We start from the raw sequence: 17,126 nt of genomic DNA, 5'->3' as shown, positions 1-17,126 counted from the left end.
CTCTACTACAAAGGCATGAATAATACTGTAAAAGCTGGTAGGTACCATATCATGACTGGGGATGTAGAGGAAGTTCTGGAAGTTCTTGTTTCCTGTGCGAAGCAGGGACCAGACAGAGCAGGTACGTTTGTAGATGTTCCTTGCCTCCCTCTCGCGAGCGTTGTTACACAGAAATGTGCCGTAAAGACACGAGTACGTATGCTGCACCAACTTGACCTGGTCACGAGGAAGACGGAACATGAAGTCAGGTCTTTTATAACAACAATTTACATTCTTTGTGATCTGATTATCACTAACTGAAAATTTTAGCTTTGGATCTCAGCTCTGTTTGGCAGCTAAAGGACTAAATGGTATGAAAAAAACTTATTTATGATATAAAAGTTAACTTTTTCATGGTTTCCTGTTATGCCTCGCAAAATGTCTCCCACTTTTGAGGTTTATTGGTGAAATAGTCACAAGAAAATGTATATAATAATTATCAGAAAGACAGAGAGAAGTAAAAAGTATGACCACCCACCAGGAAGGCCTCGTTGAACTCAAACAGGCAGGGGAACTGTTTGAGCAGCTGGTGAACACAGTCCAGCCACTGCAGGAAGACGGGACACTGCTCGCTCACATCGTCAGCATTCTCCTGGTGGCCACAGCGGTCCCCAAACTTATGGCCATAGTCCAACCACTCAGTCTCTACAAGCACCTGGAAACCCTGTGGATGATACACTAGTCAGCACTGAATGTAATAATATTACAGTGCAACGAACACTAGGCTTAATACTACATTTAAAACAATGTGTCTACATGCAGTTGAGACCAAAAATACTTAAACCCCTATATACAAAAACCCAAACTGTGCAGACTCTTACTTCTAATGTTCTGTAGTAGGGGTCCAGTAGGATCTTGGCAAGGGCTATGATCTGGGGTGTGCGGTCCCACCCGTCTGAACAGTGCACCAGGACAGGACGGCCTTCCCTCTCCACTGCTGAACACACCAGGGTGGCGGCCTTCAACATGACAGACAGGTGCTGCAGCCAACGGGTGCTCTCCAGCGCTGAAAGCCAGCTGGAAGCACAAGAGGGGGTTGATTACACAGGTATCTATATAGTACATGGAGCCTAGATACTGTATACATACATCAGCTTGGGTTACTCAGGGTTAAGTCATCCTGGGCTATCAGGCTTGTAGGGTTTACCCTGACCTCCATCTCTGGAGGCCTCCCTGCATCATTACACATGTCAGAGTAACAACAAACCACAAAATAGCATGTGGTGATGTCACAGCAGCCGAGTTGACATATATACTGTACATTTAGCAGTCACACAGTCACAGATGTAAACACCGGAACCAACGGAAACACATGACACACACGTATCCACTGTCAGTGTGTACAGACAGCTGGCCAGCCCAGCAGGAGCGGGACGGAACTGTGGCGGTGTTCCCATCTCTGTGTGGTGTTACCTTACAGTGGGGGTGAAGCCATTATAAATGGCGCTGGAAAAAAAGGGGGGGGGGGGGCTGCAAACGAGGGCAGAGCTGCTCGGAGAGAGAAAGGTCAAACAGATCGACTTACTTTCCTGGATCTGGGATCTGACTGCAGACGGCCCTCAGAGCCTGGAAGCTGTTCCGAATGGCATGGATGTTGGCCATTCCCATGAACATCACCTCACAGTTGGGGTAGTACTCTAAACACAAACAAACATAAACAACTCAGATGAAGGTCATCAGACATAAACAACGCTTAGCTTCTAAGACACAAATGCATCAATTGTGTTTGTGTAGATGCAAAAATCATAGTCTTAATAATCATTTACATTTTCATAGGTATACCTTAGCAGTCAGCAGCCAACTGTGTACAGTCACAAGTGGCAGTAATCATTTCTCTTTTCTTTACTGAATATCATGTCAAATTAGACATTCACATTAAATACATTAATCACTACAATCTAACATCTCTCCTTTGAGCTTTGCTTTGGTCTCCACCAATGCCGTGCATGCAGTGGGTTTATCGCTGTGTTTTTTTTCTCCCTCCTGCTGTGGTTTACAAAATGTATTATTAATGCTGTGAAAAATGAAAGGGTGGTAAAAAAATCTAAATGTAGATTGGCTGAATTGTTGAGGACTTTCAAAATGTTTGCCCACACTAACCTTCACATTCACAGCCTCCGCCCTTGGCACGGTTAGCCACTGCAGCAGTATATGAGCGAGCATCCAGAATCAGTAGCTTCTGTGGCACAGTGTTGTCATCGCAGCCAGAGCCGCCTGTCAGAGAGGAGTCTGGAGGACACAGGTGGGAGGACAGAGAGGAGATTTTATTGTTATGAGAGGACGGTGTTGTGTGAATCGAACTGTGGAAGAGAAACAAAGTGTGAAAGGAGAGGGAGGAACCAGAAGTGCCAGGAACATGATTAACAGAAACTGACTACTGAAAATCAATAACTCCTCTTGATGACACAACCACATTGTTGCTATTGGTAACGATCACAAGTGAACAGCTTACAACAGCTACCACGGAGAAAGACAGGTAATTACTCTGAGGCTGCAAATGAACTACTTCTCTTGGCACTCGGGGTGCTGGGCTGCCACTCACTTTGCAGCCTGCTGTTGTGCACCCAGTAATGGTGTTAAAGCCCCTTTGAGACATGTGCTTCACTCGGTAAATGTTCTTTGTAATTTGACATGTGGCATCATGTTTTAAAAATAGAAAAATTTAAAAAAAAACAAACAAAAAGAAAACAGAGTTTGAAAAAGATGCAAAGATGTTTTCTGTTTTTTCCTGGCAGATGCCCTACTTACAATCTACTAACATTTCTTCAGCTGTATGAGTCTGAATATAATGAATTCACATAAATGGAAACTGCATGTATTTCCTCTTAAATTGGAGCATGTAAACAACTCAGGAGGTAGAAGCATAGTTTAATGCTAGTTAATCTACTGCTGTGTAAATTGTTGACAATGCATTTTCTGAACTCCAATGTATGCAGGATTATTGAAAAAGTTGTATTGCTTGGCGCTTATGTTTAGCATCATATCATATCTGGTGGTAATGAAATTGTAAATAATGGATATTATTTTCTTCCCACTGAGTTATAGTGACATTTTGACAAATAACGAGCACAACAGCTTTACCAAAATCACTGTCCGAGGAGTCGGGAGCTTCCCCGCGTTGTCTGCAGGCTGGTGTTCCACAGGTGCCCTTGGCTCCAGCGTCCATTTGACATGCCTTGGCAATGGATGTCACCAGGTACTCATCGTCTGTGTTCCTCCAGCCCCACCAGCTGATCTCAGGCTGGCTGCAGCGGGCAATCACTGCCCCGTTCTTCTGGTGTCTGGAATTAGATAATTACTGGTTGTAGCGTCAACAGGCGAGTACAGATTTAAATATCAAAAACTAAAATGTTCTTGAGAAAGCAGGAGAAAATATGTGTATATTACTTGTGTGCCAGTGAACCTACCTATAGACCACCACAGGGATCCTCTTCCAGGATCTGAAGGAAGCCACACTCTCCAGCTCCTTGTCTGTGATCCATATTGGAACCAGGAGCTTCTGCGGGTAACTGGAGCACAGCCTGTGGACAGGAAGGACGACAGACATGATGCTACTGGAGGAGGATTAAATGCAGTTCATAATGCTGCATTATACAGTCACATAACTGTTGCAAGCGACAAGAGTATTTTAATGAGAAAAACTAGACAGAACAGCACTTTGATGTGCAGCAAACACATTCTCAGATCTGAGACAAACGTTCTGGTTTTCAGGGTCACTGCTGCATCACTAACTCTCAGCTCCAGCAGACAACAAATGACAATGTGCTACTGCCCATCTCCATCTGTCTCTGGTCTCTCATGATACTTTCTTCAATTGCTATTCACCTGCTGACAGTCTAAGGAGGGAGGGGAGACAGAGACTGCATGAGTGTGTGTAGGTTTGTGTGTGTGTGTGTTTGTGTGTGTGTAAGAGAGTAGGAAAGTGAAATACTGTGCTGAGTCATGGGCCTCAGCAGGCTGCGGCTTGTTTAATTAGCCAGTTGTCCGGTGTGTCTGTCTCCCTCAGCAGGATGCGCTCTCTTGGGCCCTCCGAGTAGACTGACCTTTTTTTGTAGCATTTATTTACCCAGACAGCAAAGGAGACGCAAAAGTCTGATACACAGGTATGTGAATACACGAACAGGGTACATTGCATTATTTCCACTTGAGTGAGTACTACAACATTATTTGTGTGTGTGTTTTGGACTGGGCTTGGTGAGATTGTTGCCGGCCTAAAAGGTCAGATGAGGCAGAAGTGGAAGTGGTTTGAGAAGTTTTTGTGGGTGTTCTGACACATCTTGATGCATTGTAGCTGTGACTGTAGGTAACCACTGGAATCTACCCTCACTACTGTGAATCTATGCCAGGGGTTTAGAATTGACTAACTGAGTCAACTGCACTGTCTTCCTGGCTCCGTTTAATCATGCTCTATGTTTTGGAACTACAACTCCAAGAGCCCTGTTTTGGTAGGGAATATTTGCTCACATTTTGGCAAAGTAGCACCATGCCAGTATGCTGAGTTAGCTATCAACAGTTCCTATTTGCAGTTTACCCACGGATGTACTGGTAACTATCACTGGATTAATCCAATACTACAAAAGACTTAAAAACCTGATGATTCTTTGGCAAGCTCTTGAGTTACAAGGTTTTATCTGTGATTTCTATGTGGATATATGGACTTGTGACAGACATCAGAGATAGTAATACTGCAGTAATTTTGCCTCACATTTCTCCCTTTGTGCCCCTACTTTAACTCTCCTTTGTCCCCCTGGAAAAGCACACCTCACAGTTTGAAAAACTCTAAACTGAATACAGTTTCTGTCCCCTGTGAACAAAACACAAACATTTCAGAGTCAACTCTTGTATCCCCCCAAAAGTAACTGTAATTCAGCACAAATTCAGAAGTCCCACTTCTCAACAGAGTTCTGACAAAAAGTGCAGAGATGTGCCAACACAAACACAAACACAAACACAGACACACACACACACACACACACACACACACACACACAGACACAGACACACAAGCTGTTTCTCTCACAATCTGTTCACTTTGGCAACACTGTGGATACATTCCTGCCTGATCCTGGGCCTACTCTCTGTCACAGCTTTCAAAAAGCTCTTTGAAACACCGTCACTCACCATTCACCTTCTAAACATCTATCATGACTCCTTACAGTTGGGGCATTGTGTAGCTATCTGCTAAGACAGAAGTGTCATGCTATTTATAGGTATATGTAACATACTTGTAGTTGCAGTTTATGTCTGACACTCTCCAGATGTTCTGTGTATCGAAGCCCATCCTCTTGACCTCCATTTCCATTCTCTGACGCACGTGATCACCTGCTCACACACAGAGTGTGGAAGGAGGAAATTATTTTAGGAACAACAATACAAAGTACACAATCCTAGAGGCGCATTTATGTCTTCTGTGTCATGTTGAGTCTTGATTGTTGTGTGTGTGTGGACCTGGGCGACAGAGATGAACGTGTTGGTCCTCATCGTCAGCACTGCCTCCCAGACACCACGCATGGTACGCCAGGGCGAACAGGTCCTCCAGCCGGGACGGGTGAGCTATGGCCCGGTTGAGACGCTTGACCCACTCCTGGCACAGCTTAAATGTTGCAAAGTGGCATCTGTGGTGGAGCCAGTGTGAAAATGAGAAAGGTTAGTGAGAACAAAACATCTCCTTACAACTTCACGCAGAACTACTTTCTTCAGCTGTTCAGTGTTTTTCCAGCCTTTAAACAGGGGTAATGATATGGCTATTTAATGATGAGGAACCAACATGCTGCTGGCACTACTGCTGCTGAGAGTAGTTTTGAACTTTACAGATGTCTGCAAAGAGATGAGAATTTCAGTCTGTTTTGAAATAAAAGCAGACATTTGTCTGTTTTTCTAGAAACTGTTTTTAAAGCTGAACAACACAGGAAATCTGTTCATTTTAACACCTTAAAATATTTTTTAGAATTAAGTGTGGCATTGTGTAATATAAAATGACTTTTTAAGACCAGACCAAATTGAACTTTTAGTCATTTGAATGAGAGCCAAAGCACTGCACTATATTTACTCTGGATTAACGATGGCTTCAACCTGTCTAAAGGGTTAATATGATGTGTGAGAGTGACTTGCTCTCCTTACCTGACAACTTTGGAGTCTTTGCAGATGATGTGCAGCTGGAACATATCTCTGCTCTCCACACTCTCTATCAGCCTGAGAGGCACCTGTAGGGGGAGACGGAGAGCATGTGTGATGGCCCACTATCAGAGCCGACAGCACATCTGCAAAGAGGTTACCACCCTCTGGTCTAGTACAGACTGAGTCCAGGCTAGATACACATAGAGTTAAGCTCACTGTAGAGGAGAGGAAGGCCTCTGCAGTATTTTAATTTTGTGTCTAGACGTCTGTTATTATACCAAACAACAGCTATAAACCTGCTTTTGTTCACAGGAATGTCGGTTCTGCTTTCTAAGCTTTTAAGCGATACAGCGTGAACTGAGGTGTTAATGAAGGCACTGCCAAGATTTGCAAAATCCCCCATGCAACTTCACTTTTGGAAAAAACTTTAAACAACAAGGTACTGATGTGCACTGTGTATGAATGGGAAAATAACAACTATTTCAAGTCATATGGCAGAAAACAGTGCCAGTATTTTAAGTCTCAAGGTCAGCCAACACATTGCACCACAATCCTTTAGCAGGGTGCTTTCACAGAAAATTATTATAATAAATCCAGTGTTACCACTCAGTTGAATGTAAATTGCAATTTGTCCTCAGAGCACTGTAATCGTGTAGAGTGAAAAAGAGCTGAATGACTAAGCTGTCTAGACTGTGGCAGAGGGCGGTGTTTTATCTTATGGTACTCACAGATATCTCATTGTCCACACCTGGGAAGGTCTAAAACACAGTGACACCATGGAGCACAGAGAGAGAGAGAAGGAGGGAGGGAAGACAAAAGACAGGAGGAAATGGAAAAGACTATTAAACCAAAAAAATTCAGGAGACAAAGGGAAATGAAGAGTTAAAAGGAAAGAAAAACATCAAAGAGGATGAAAGATAACTGAGTGGATCACGCAGTGTGCTACTTGCAGCACATGACCGAGCCAAATGGAAATCATGGAGAGAAAGACAAACATGGACGGGAGCAAAGGGCAAGAAAACAGCTTAGAAGAAGGGGTGGTGAGTTGTGAAGGGGGGGTTGTGGGTGAGAGGTTGTGGCCTGTTGGCATTCAGACAGAGTTCATTCTGTGCTGCTGAGGTCAAAACAGGACTCTGCCCAGCAGAAAACCTGTTCGATAGGGACTTGTTAGCTTGTGACATTTGAACTCAGCGCATCAATCCGACTCCCCTCTGATAAAGTAACAGTTAAGAGAAGTCCTGAATATCCCAGTGATCTGCCCTCTCCTCCTCCTCTATTTCAAATCCCTGTCATCTTTTCCACAGGGATTCAGCTTCTGGAAAAGATGACAAGGGATTTGGGAAGAAGGAGGAATTTCACTGCCAGTGAATGCAAACAATTGGCCTGTTTGTGTTTGAGCAAGGCCTGACGTCAGCAGGAGCGAGCTGGTGGACACCAGTGCCAGTGGGGGCCGGGCCTTTGGAGCCTAGATGTCACATTAAACCTCTCCTGCCTGAAGATCAGAGGGCCCGCCACTCCTGCGGTACAATCCTGGTACAAACAACTGCATACCAACTACACTGGGATATAACTAAAACCACTTTACGGGTAGCTCATGTAAAATACTTGTAGGTTTATTTGCCTTGTTAGCACAATTATGTGTTTGTAAAATTTATATGGGGGAAAGGGAAAAAGTCTATGTGCGCCCAAACTAAACATTATAACCTCCTCTCTCCTGCTATTGGCTTCTGTAGTGGCGTGGCATGGCAGAAGTAGTGACACCCTTGCCATCTGGACTGAAGTGAAAATTCTGTGGTTCTTCTGTTTGTTTATTGTCGTGCACTCACGTTGATGACAGAGTCCTTGAACTTGATGTGGAGCCTGTAGTTAGAAATGGCAATGATGGCTTCATCAGCACGGCCAAGATATTCCACCCCTTCCCCCTGAAGAACTGGGAATGGCACCTGTAGGGACACAAAACAACAAAACTGTTTTAGTCTGTGCTGCAAAAACATTACGCCAACCTGTTTGTTGTCAGACTGTATTATGTCACTGAGAGGATAATCACAACATCAGCTGTGCTCTCAGTGTTGTCCAAGCTAGTTCTAGTTATTTAAGATATCTACACAAAACTCAGTTAACACAACTGAGTATGTGATCATGTTGGCAGCTCTGTCAGGCTGTACTTTGAGCTAAATGCTGTGTCAGTATGCTAACATGCTTACAGTGACAATGCTAATATGCTGATGTTTAGCAGGTATAATCATTGGACATTAATTTCTAAACCAAATTTCATGACAATCCACCCAAACAGCTGTTGAGACATTTCACTCAAATCCAGTGTAAATCTCATCACAGTGGTGGATCAAAAGTCAGGGATCACCAAAGTCACTAAGGTTCATCATCTGGGAGCCATGAATATCTGCACAAAATCTTGTCTTTGCAAAAACCTTGACCTGATAGTAGCACTAGATGAGAAGTCAAGAATGTTTTTACAAACTTAATATCAAATAGTTGTTGAAATATATCTGTCTGAACCAAAAGGGTGGAACAGCTGACCACTGCACCCACCTTTGGACCTCCTCACACACTGATATTGCTGGAGGCTTCAGTCACACTGCTAGCATAGCTAAAAACCAGTTTAACTAGTCAACAGCTTAGCAGGGAATTGCTTGGTAAGACTCTTGGTCTTGTTTACTTTGATTAGATGTTTTCTGATTTTAAAATCATAACATTGCAAAATTAACACTACATTTTATTCAGGGAAAGATCAGGACAGCTGCTTTGTAGCGAAAGAGAATTAAACATGGATTCATCTTTGCACTTTCTTTTTTACAGAAAAAAAGTCCTGTAGAACCATTCTGGCGTCATTATTGAAACTTAAATATCATACTTGCAACAACATTTTAAACAATACCCAGAGCTAGACATAGCTAACCGTACTACCTACAAGAGTGAGAGCGTTGTGTCATTACAGAGATGAGAAAACTGTGTGCATGTGTTGCTGTCCAATTAGTACATAGTAGTTTTACAGAAGGACCTTTGTGAGGGCAGAGGGCTTGTTGGTGAGCCTGAATGAAGTGAACAGTACAGTGAGCGATCCCAAACTGTCCATTAACATTCTTACTTGTACTCATTTTATTACAGACACAGCCAAGCTCGGGCTTTGGCTACAACGGGACCCCTACATTAAGATAATTGGTTCCCAACAGAGGTTAAAAGAACACAATTTTCAATTCATTCTGAGGCAGGGCATTAGCTTTTAAAGCTGACAGCGTGGAAGAGGAACACAGCTACAGTTGCCAGCTTCTGAACGATTTGATTTAAAAACAGAGGCGTCCAAATGATTTCAGAGCGGTCGATTTCACACTAACCACTCTGGTAGAAGTTATTGTACTGTTTACTCTAGCGGCTTTTTCAAGAGACTTAAAACGATGAACTCAGTGTTCTGTTAGACCTATCAGGAAGATTTAAACTTTAACAATATGTACCGAGATTAAATCTTTTTCAATCACCTCGCATAAAACATTTCTTCTGGCTGATGTGAAACAGTAGAGTCTGCTGGGAGGTATTTTATCACTCAGACATCACTCTCTCTCATCTGACAAAATAAGGATTATGTTATGCCCACTCGCTCCTCTCTTAGGTGACCTCTTCACACTTAAAAGTCATCGCTGCATGTGTTGCTGTTACCCCTGGCTGCTGCTTAAACATTATCATAATCATTGGGGACTATGAATTGTGACCCAGCTCTCCTTGTTTAGTTGCTGGTAGTGAGGACAACAGTGTTGCTTAGAGACAACATTACCTCATCCTGCATTAGCATGCACTGCTGAGTCACGCAGAGGAGGACCCACTGGTGCATGTTAAAAGAGGACATGCAACCAGGCAGATGGGGGATTATGGTGAGATGTCAGCAAATCAGGCTCACTTGAAACATTAGCCACCATGGTTAAAAGCACAACCTTTGTTAATGCACAGAGCACATAAACTGTATGTGACGGACAGACTCATATATATAACTCAACTCTTCTCAGCTTATTTTTTACTACTTATGACAAAGATGAAACATCACATATAATACATAAAAAACAAGAATAGTTTTATTTAATTTTATAAGGAATATTGTCAATTGGCAAGAGGTTGAGAGATGTCAGCACATCGGACTGTTGATGACTCGTGATCAAGAGGGCTTAGAGAGAAACCCCTGACATTTATCACTGCACCTGCTGCTGCTCATCTCTGACTGAAAATGCGTGCGTGAGACCGGACAGGAGGCATGATGAGGAAAGAGTACAGCTTAAGCTGGGAAATGGAGCACGTAGTATCTGCACTCAGACACCATCAGAGCCAAATATAGGCAGCAGCCCCCTGGCACCCTGCACAAGGACTTTTAAAATGCAGAATATTCAAAATGCGACAGCTGTAACTCAGAGTGACAGGTACAGAAACAAAGCTGAAAACTCTGAAACTGCTGATTGTGACAGAAAACGCTATAGATACAGTTTTACACACACAAAAAAAGAGAAGAAAAGGAATTGCCTAATCAAAAACATTTTTGTATTTGTCATGGGTCAGGGAATGTAGCCAGTTTGCAGCAGCAGAAATGGCTGTAATGAGAACGTGAAACTACGTGTCTACGTGTCTATGTGCTGCGTTGCTGTGGAACAGACCTAACACGTCCTGCTGAGAGTGCCATAGTTAACATGCTGTACAGACTGGGAGCTGCATTAAACAAGCTGTGCTCCAAAAGTAGGTGCATGAGTCACCAGCAGCCAGCAAGTGCAGCAGAAGATACTGTGTCACGTTTCCTCTATGAAGCCTTCAGCAGCAGAATTATAAAAAGGGGGGAGGGGGGAGAGAAAGAGAGCGCACTGAAAGACCCATGAATAACACTCTACGACTTGTGAGTCGTGACTTCCGGCTCAAGCACCCTGTCTGTGAAGACATGCACATGTGCAAATGCACACACAACTGCAAGCATGCAGCAGGGCTTGCACAAACTCAAGAGGAATGGCAGCAGGGTATTAAATATGGTGGGGAATGACTGTAATTTGCCTGCAGGAAAGCTGTGGTAAGGGACATCAGCTGTCAGTGAAACTATCATGGGAGTGCCCACACACAAAGAAAAACACAAACGCAGTGACACAATGTGTGACTGCATGTGTGGAGGGGGAGGGGACATACAAGAGTGCAGAAACAGATAATGTTGCAAGGTCAATAAAATTAGAGCAATTGCAAAATATTTAGTACAAAAAAAGCTATGCCCTCTGGCTCCTCAGATTAAGATGCAATCTTATAAACTTTGTTTGACACCATGTTACTGATCCCCTCCGATCTTCATGCACTGCCTCTAAGGAAATAAAAAACTCTACCACGACCTTTGACACACAAAGGCTTTTGAAACACAGCCCTGTAATACTACTACTACTAATAATGATAATAAAACACCTTTAAACAGGCACATCATAGCAACCCAAGTGGAAACATGCTTCCACTGAAAACCAGTAAAAAGAAACAACAGATACTGAACCCCGGCTGGGCAACTCCCTCCTCCCCCTACCTTTCTCCTTTGTCCAGTTCTCCAGATACATGATGCTCAGCTCCATTAACCACCAGACAGTGAGAGAGCACAAACTCAACACCATGGTGGGCACAGCACAAGTTGCCCATCACAATTTTGCTACTGGCATCTTCACTGCGAAATAGACTTACAAAATCTTCGCACTTCACTGACCAAAATGCTTTTTAACTGCACTATTCTTTATCTGCTGCAGTGACTTCTGCTTGTTTTGTGAAATGTGAGATAGTTTATTCCTCCTCTCTTTATTCCTCCTCTCTTTTTTCCTCTTTAGACTACATTTAAAAAAAAATGCTGTAGTTGGTCTTTAGGGCACTGACAAATTGTGTCACTCTTGACATCTGTAACATGTAAATAATGACATAATATTCATAAAACAATTCATTCACGTAGCATGTGGCTTTTCATTTTTCTGTCAAGTGTCATAACCACACATAAAAAAACTGTGAATCACATCATGTGGCACATACAAAAGCTTTGTAAGCATTTTCAACTTCCTGTTTTCAAAACTTTCCCTCTGGTCTTGTTAAGTCCTTGCATAAATATGTGTCTTATCTCAATGTAATGTTGTCTAAATAAATACTGAAGAAAATAAGTTTCTTTTAAAAGTATGATGCTTTATCTGTATAGAGTGTGGACAGTGGCTTCATTCAAATGCAAAGATTTTCTTATCCACCAAATTGCCTGATTAATTGTTTTCCTGTGTTGAAAACTGATGAAGAATGGCAAACAAAAATCTGTTCATCATCTCTCCTTCAGCATCAGGCCTCAAGCCTGTAGAGTTGGGACTCTTGCAGTAATATCTTGGCAGTCACAAGACTACCCAGCTCCATCAGGGTGTTTCAGAGAAAGGTGCTGATGCCACACCAGGGGCCAGGTTTGAACTTGAGGTGGTAATCTGGAAGTTGTCTGCTCCACAGTCATGTAGCTGGGTGTCAGAGCAGATGGAAATGTGCTCTAGAGCTGCAGCTGTCAAGGGCTGATGAAGACCGTTCATCTCACCTGAAGGCTGTCATCCTCCTTCACCAGCTCCTTCTGGGGGAACAGGTCCTTGGCCTTAATGTACTCCAGACTGGGAGGCCCCTCTTCACCCTGTCAGACACAAACACAGTGCAGAGGCGGTCAGATAAATACGTTTCTCATTATTTAGTTTGTCACACATACAGCTACATTGAGAAAGTAAGACATGCATGCACACACCCCTGAGCTAACATAGCTTAATGATATCTATGTCAGACCACAATGGGGAACTAAGAGAAGACCTTAGCAAAAAATCTGTGAAATCAAACACAAAGTCCATATTCTGTGTTCTTGTGTATTGAGCGTTAATCAGGATACATGCCAGGTGGAATTTCACAATGCCCACCAGCTAACTCACAGACATCACGTACCAGATTAAATATTGACTACTGGAGATCCAAAATTCCCTTCCAATAGAGGGCACACAACCTTGTGTTAGGCCAAAGAGGCATGCTATTTTAAAATGTTCACCACTTGGCACTCACACCCAGCATTTTACCTTGATTGATGACTAATGCTAAAAGGACGAATTCAACGTATACATAGTTACATTCAGTTTGCCTTGGCACTGTGCAGTTATTGTTATTGCATATCCAATTGGCAGCAGATACCAAAAACCTGTAGACTTTGTGACTGGGTGTTACAGTCTTGGCCAATCAAAGATACTAGGGCAACCTTTTTTCATGAGGTACTGACATTGATGTCTTAGGTTTAAATAATCCCTGGCTTGAAGCACTGTTGATACCCAAATATAAACTAATTTAAGGTCACATTTCTACGGTTGCTGATAAATTAAACATTCAAATGCAGTCTTATCAAATGCACACCTGTTATAATGGAAGGTTGCTAAAATTAGACTGCAACACTTCAAGAAGCAGCAGAGGCGAGAATGAGAGAGGAACAAAGAGGGCAGTCAACCCTGTCCTTGCAGCTTAGGGTGCCAGTGCCCTCTCTGACTGAGCAAACACTTTCATCAGGTCACACTTCAATCACTGGAGGGACGGGGTAAAAAGTAATCAAATGATGAAATTGAAGGACATGCCCCTTATTCACCTTTATCTGTATCTGCAAAAATCCCCCACATTTACATGTTTACTACAATCTTGGTTTTGAGTCTTGTTTTGATTATATTTGAGATGTGATTTATATATGGAACAGAGATAAATGCTGCTTCCTGTATATACAGTATGTAACTAACATTATGCAAGTGTCAGATTTTCTGCTATGACATGTGCAGGCAGGTCTTTCACTCCCCCACATCCACAGCCTGTTTGTCATTTCTGCTGCAACTGTTACCTCAGTGGTTGGGGATGAGCCCAGTTTGGTTTCTGGCTGCCTGAACACCGCTACCTTTACTACTCTGCTGGATTTGGCTTTTCCATCTGAGTATGACCGTATGTTGACACTGTTTCTTAATGAAAACAGATATGGAGCCCTGAAGGGGGACCAGGAGGAGGAAGAATGCAGTCATCTGTGTTTTATTTCAGTGGACCAAATCCATGGAGTTGCTTACTTCTTGTGTCCAAGGACAAAGGACATATATTACAGTAGGAAACTCCCTGGTGTGTGACCACACAGACCTCCCACCATGTTTACAATCATTACGTCTGTCATCCAAGGGTCCAAGCCGGTGATTAAACCATAATAAACAAACCACCCATTGGGCTGACGAGTAACAGATGGAGATAGTGTCCCTACAGTGACAACTCCTCCCCTACAAATCTCCAACATGTCACTATCTGGTTTCAAAGGCATGGGGATCACAGGAGAGTGATGGCCAAAGCATCATTTATCAGCTTCTGTGACATAGGTTTTGACAGAGGCTCCATCAACAGTCCACATCTATAGGCTCGGCAATAAAGACATACACACCTTTGAATGTGAAGGACGGGTACTGTTAGTTATTCAGAAATGTGTAATCAACTACTACAATAATTTATTGAAAATATACCAATTTTAAAATAATACATTTTCAAGTAATAGCATTTTTAAAGCAAATACAATATCAATTTTCAAGTAAAAATGACAAATACTGTTGGTTCAAACTTTTAAAATGTGACGTATGTAAGACAGTCAGCATCTCTGGGTATTTTGAAGGGATGGTTGAACAAAACAAGAACAAACAAGATGCTGCTTAAGGCTCTGGCAAAATATAAAGGCCATTTTATAGCCAAAACAATTAATAATTAAAATAATCAGCAGCTTAATATATAATAAAAAAATAATAATTACTTGTTATTACTTGAGATCTTAGGGTCAGTTGGCTGTGGATTCATTTGCTGCTGCTGTCGTTGTATTGGTGGCTTATTATGGGTATGGGGAAGTCTCAGCGTACGAGATCATAGTAAATCACAACACAAAGCCAGTCTACTAGCTACTTCTCCACCATAAATTGTAATAAATGGTGGTGCAGATGGCAGTCATGGAGGTGGCGGTCAAGGCTGTGCCAAACTGAGATGTTAAGTGCTGTCTGGTAATACTGTGGACTCCATTTCCTCCAAATGATGCAGTTATATTTGTTCTAATGCTGCATTTCCACCACCACGTAAAACACACTCAAGGTGAAGGTGAGATGGAAGCTACTCACTAGCATAATGAAAATAAAGTGTTCCACCAAAACTCACTGTAAAATACTGCATTTACAACTCAAATAATGGTGCATGTCTGAGGCACTTTCAGACACAATTTCAGACTACAAAACTTGTCTGAACTCCTCCAAATCCCTCTGCAATGCAATGCCCCTAATCTCTTGACCTTTGACCTATGTGAGCCTCCAGCATCAGACTGGTGAGGCAGCTGTGCATCATCAATTTTACTTATTCTCACCAGGAATGGGTGGACCATGACAGTGGTCAGAGGTATCCTGCGAGGGTTGGGTCATTATAGGTTGATCTCACACACTGTTGCCAGGCAGTCTAAAACACCAGCCTGCCATCCAGGCACACACTCGTTTGCTTTCTTTAATGGAATGAAGTTGAATGTGGTGTGCCAGACAGCAGCCATAAATTACTTGAGAATCTATCGTTATCGGGTCTCCCACTCAGAAGTCCGATGCCAATAAGTAGGGAGAAGCATGCATTCACTGTTTACACACAAACACACTTGTACTTCTGTGAGGACACTCATTGACATAATGCATTCCCTAGCCCCTTACTCTACCCTCAGCCATCACAACTATATGCATAACCCAAACCTTCACCCTATCCCTAAACCTTATTCTAACCTGAACCCTAAAACCAAGTCCTGACCCTCAAACAGCTCTTTAAAGTTGTGAGGACTGGCCAAAGTGTCGTCAGTCTCGGGGTCTAAAACTCAAACTGGTCCTCACAAAGACAGAAGAACAAGTACATGTACATACACACACACGCGCGCGTCAATAACCCATCCACTCCCTTGGTTCCAATAGATCTTCTGCTGCACTACCTGGTAGATACTTGGCACCATTTACTCAGTTCTCTTATGGAGCAGTCCTGACATTGCACTCTTGAGAGGCCTGGCAGAACACTGTGTACTCTGAAAGTAAAAAAATCGCTGACTAAAAGCTGTATGAATGTTGTTCTGCTCCATAAATGCAAGACAAAGACTATATACACAGATTGGCGTATATGGCCATGTTGTTGGTGTTAAACATCAGAAATAAGATGCTCCCAGTTGTTTACCTGACAGGTTTTTATGGCAGTATAAGTAGACAACAGAAAGCTCTCCTACAGACCACCTTGATATTTCAGCTTCGCAAGTCCCTTCACGTGGCACTTCTCATTTAAACATGACAGGGCTTAAAAGTCTGCCTTTACATTTGCAAACACATACAAGCAGTGAGGCACTTCTGTTTTTTGATTTTTGGTCCATTGCATGTTCACAACCAGACAATCAGCTTACAGAAGATTAAAGGAAAAGAGAAACGCTCTCACTTCCAACTGACTCATAAAGATGGAGCACAGCTTGTCCTGTGCCCAACACGTTTTTGCTTTGTCACTGCTGTGAGCCTGCGCACCCTCCCCCACCTTTGTCCAACCAGCAATCAAAAAGCTGGAGCTGACAGGCATGTGTGCATACACACATACGCCTTCATGCATCTATCAAATATAAATGTCAGAGCTGATAGCACATGTAATGTCTTGATAACATGTATTGCCACAACAGTAATAGTATCAGCTTGCAGCTGAGTAGACAGATCTAACATAGCTGATTAATAGTGTGTATGAAGAGGTAAAAACACGCAGGGCTCATATTCACTACATTAAAATAAAGTTTAAATTGTTTGGGGAAAGCATGTGTGAATAACCATTTTCCATGGATTTCTGCATGTGTGTGAATGGAGAAATGAACAGAGCAGGCAGCAGGACAACACAAAGGTAGAATAGGTAGGGAGATTGAAAAAGACACTGGC

General features: G+C 42.6%; 1 protein-coding gene across 5 annotated transcripts in view; it reads right to left on the bottom strand.

Moving 5' to 3' along the window:
* mtmr4 (myotubularin related protein 4) overlaps positions 1–17,126 on the bottom strand; it is a 38,193-nt gene that overhangs the window by 5,932 nt on the left and 15,135 nt on the right. For 3 of the 5 annotated variants that reach the window (XM_018691877.2, XM_018691878.2, XM_018691875.2), the window contains 13 exons: positions 12,719–12,808; positions 7,983–8,099; positions 6,885–6,914; positions 6,160–6,242; positions 5,488–5,654; positions 5,265–5,361; positions 3,447–3,560; positions 3,121–3,320; positions 2,140–2,268; positions 1,565–1,676; positions 861–1,056; positions 518–703; positions 46–216 (listed from right to left, as the gene is read on the bottom strand). In XM_018691877.2, the coding sequence (XP_018547393.1) occupies positions 46–216; positions 518–703; positions 861–1,056; positions 1,565–1,676; positions 2,140–2,268; positions 3,121–3,320; positions 3,447–3,560; positions 5,265–5,361; positions 5,488–5,654; positions 6,160–6,242; positions 6,885–6,914; positions 7,983–8,099; positions 12,719–12,808 (1,692 nt within the window). The remainder of the gene's footprint in view (positions 1–45; positions 217–517; positions 704–860; positions 1,057–1,564; positions 1,677–2,139; positions 2,269–3,120; positions 3,321–3,446; positions 3,561–5,264; positions 5,362–5,487; positions 5,655–6,159; positions 6,243–6,884; positions 6,915–7,982; positions 8,100–12,718; positions 12,809–17,126) is intronic. The other 2 variants (XM_051078411.1, XM_018691876.2) reach the window with 1 other exon arrangement.

Source organism: Lates calcarifer, linkage group LG20, assembly GCF_001640805.2.
Source record: "Lates calcarifer isolate ASB-BC8 linkage group LG20, TLL_Latcal_v3, whole genome shotgun sequence".
Taxonomy (NCBI): domain Eukaryota; kingdom Metazoa; phylum Chordata; class Actinopteri; family Centropomidae; genus Lates; species Lates calcarifer.
This window is presented reverse-complemented; position numbering and strand designations above follow the sequence as displayed.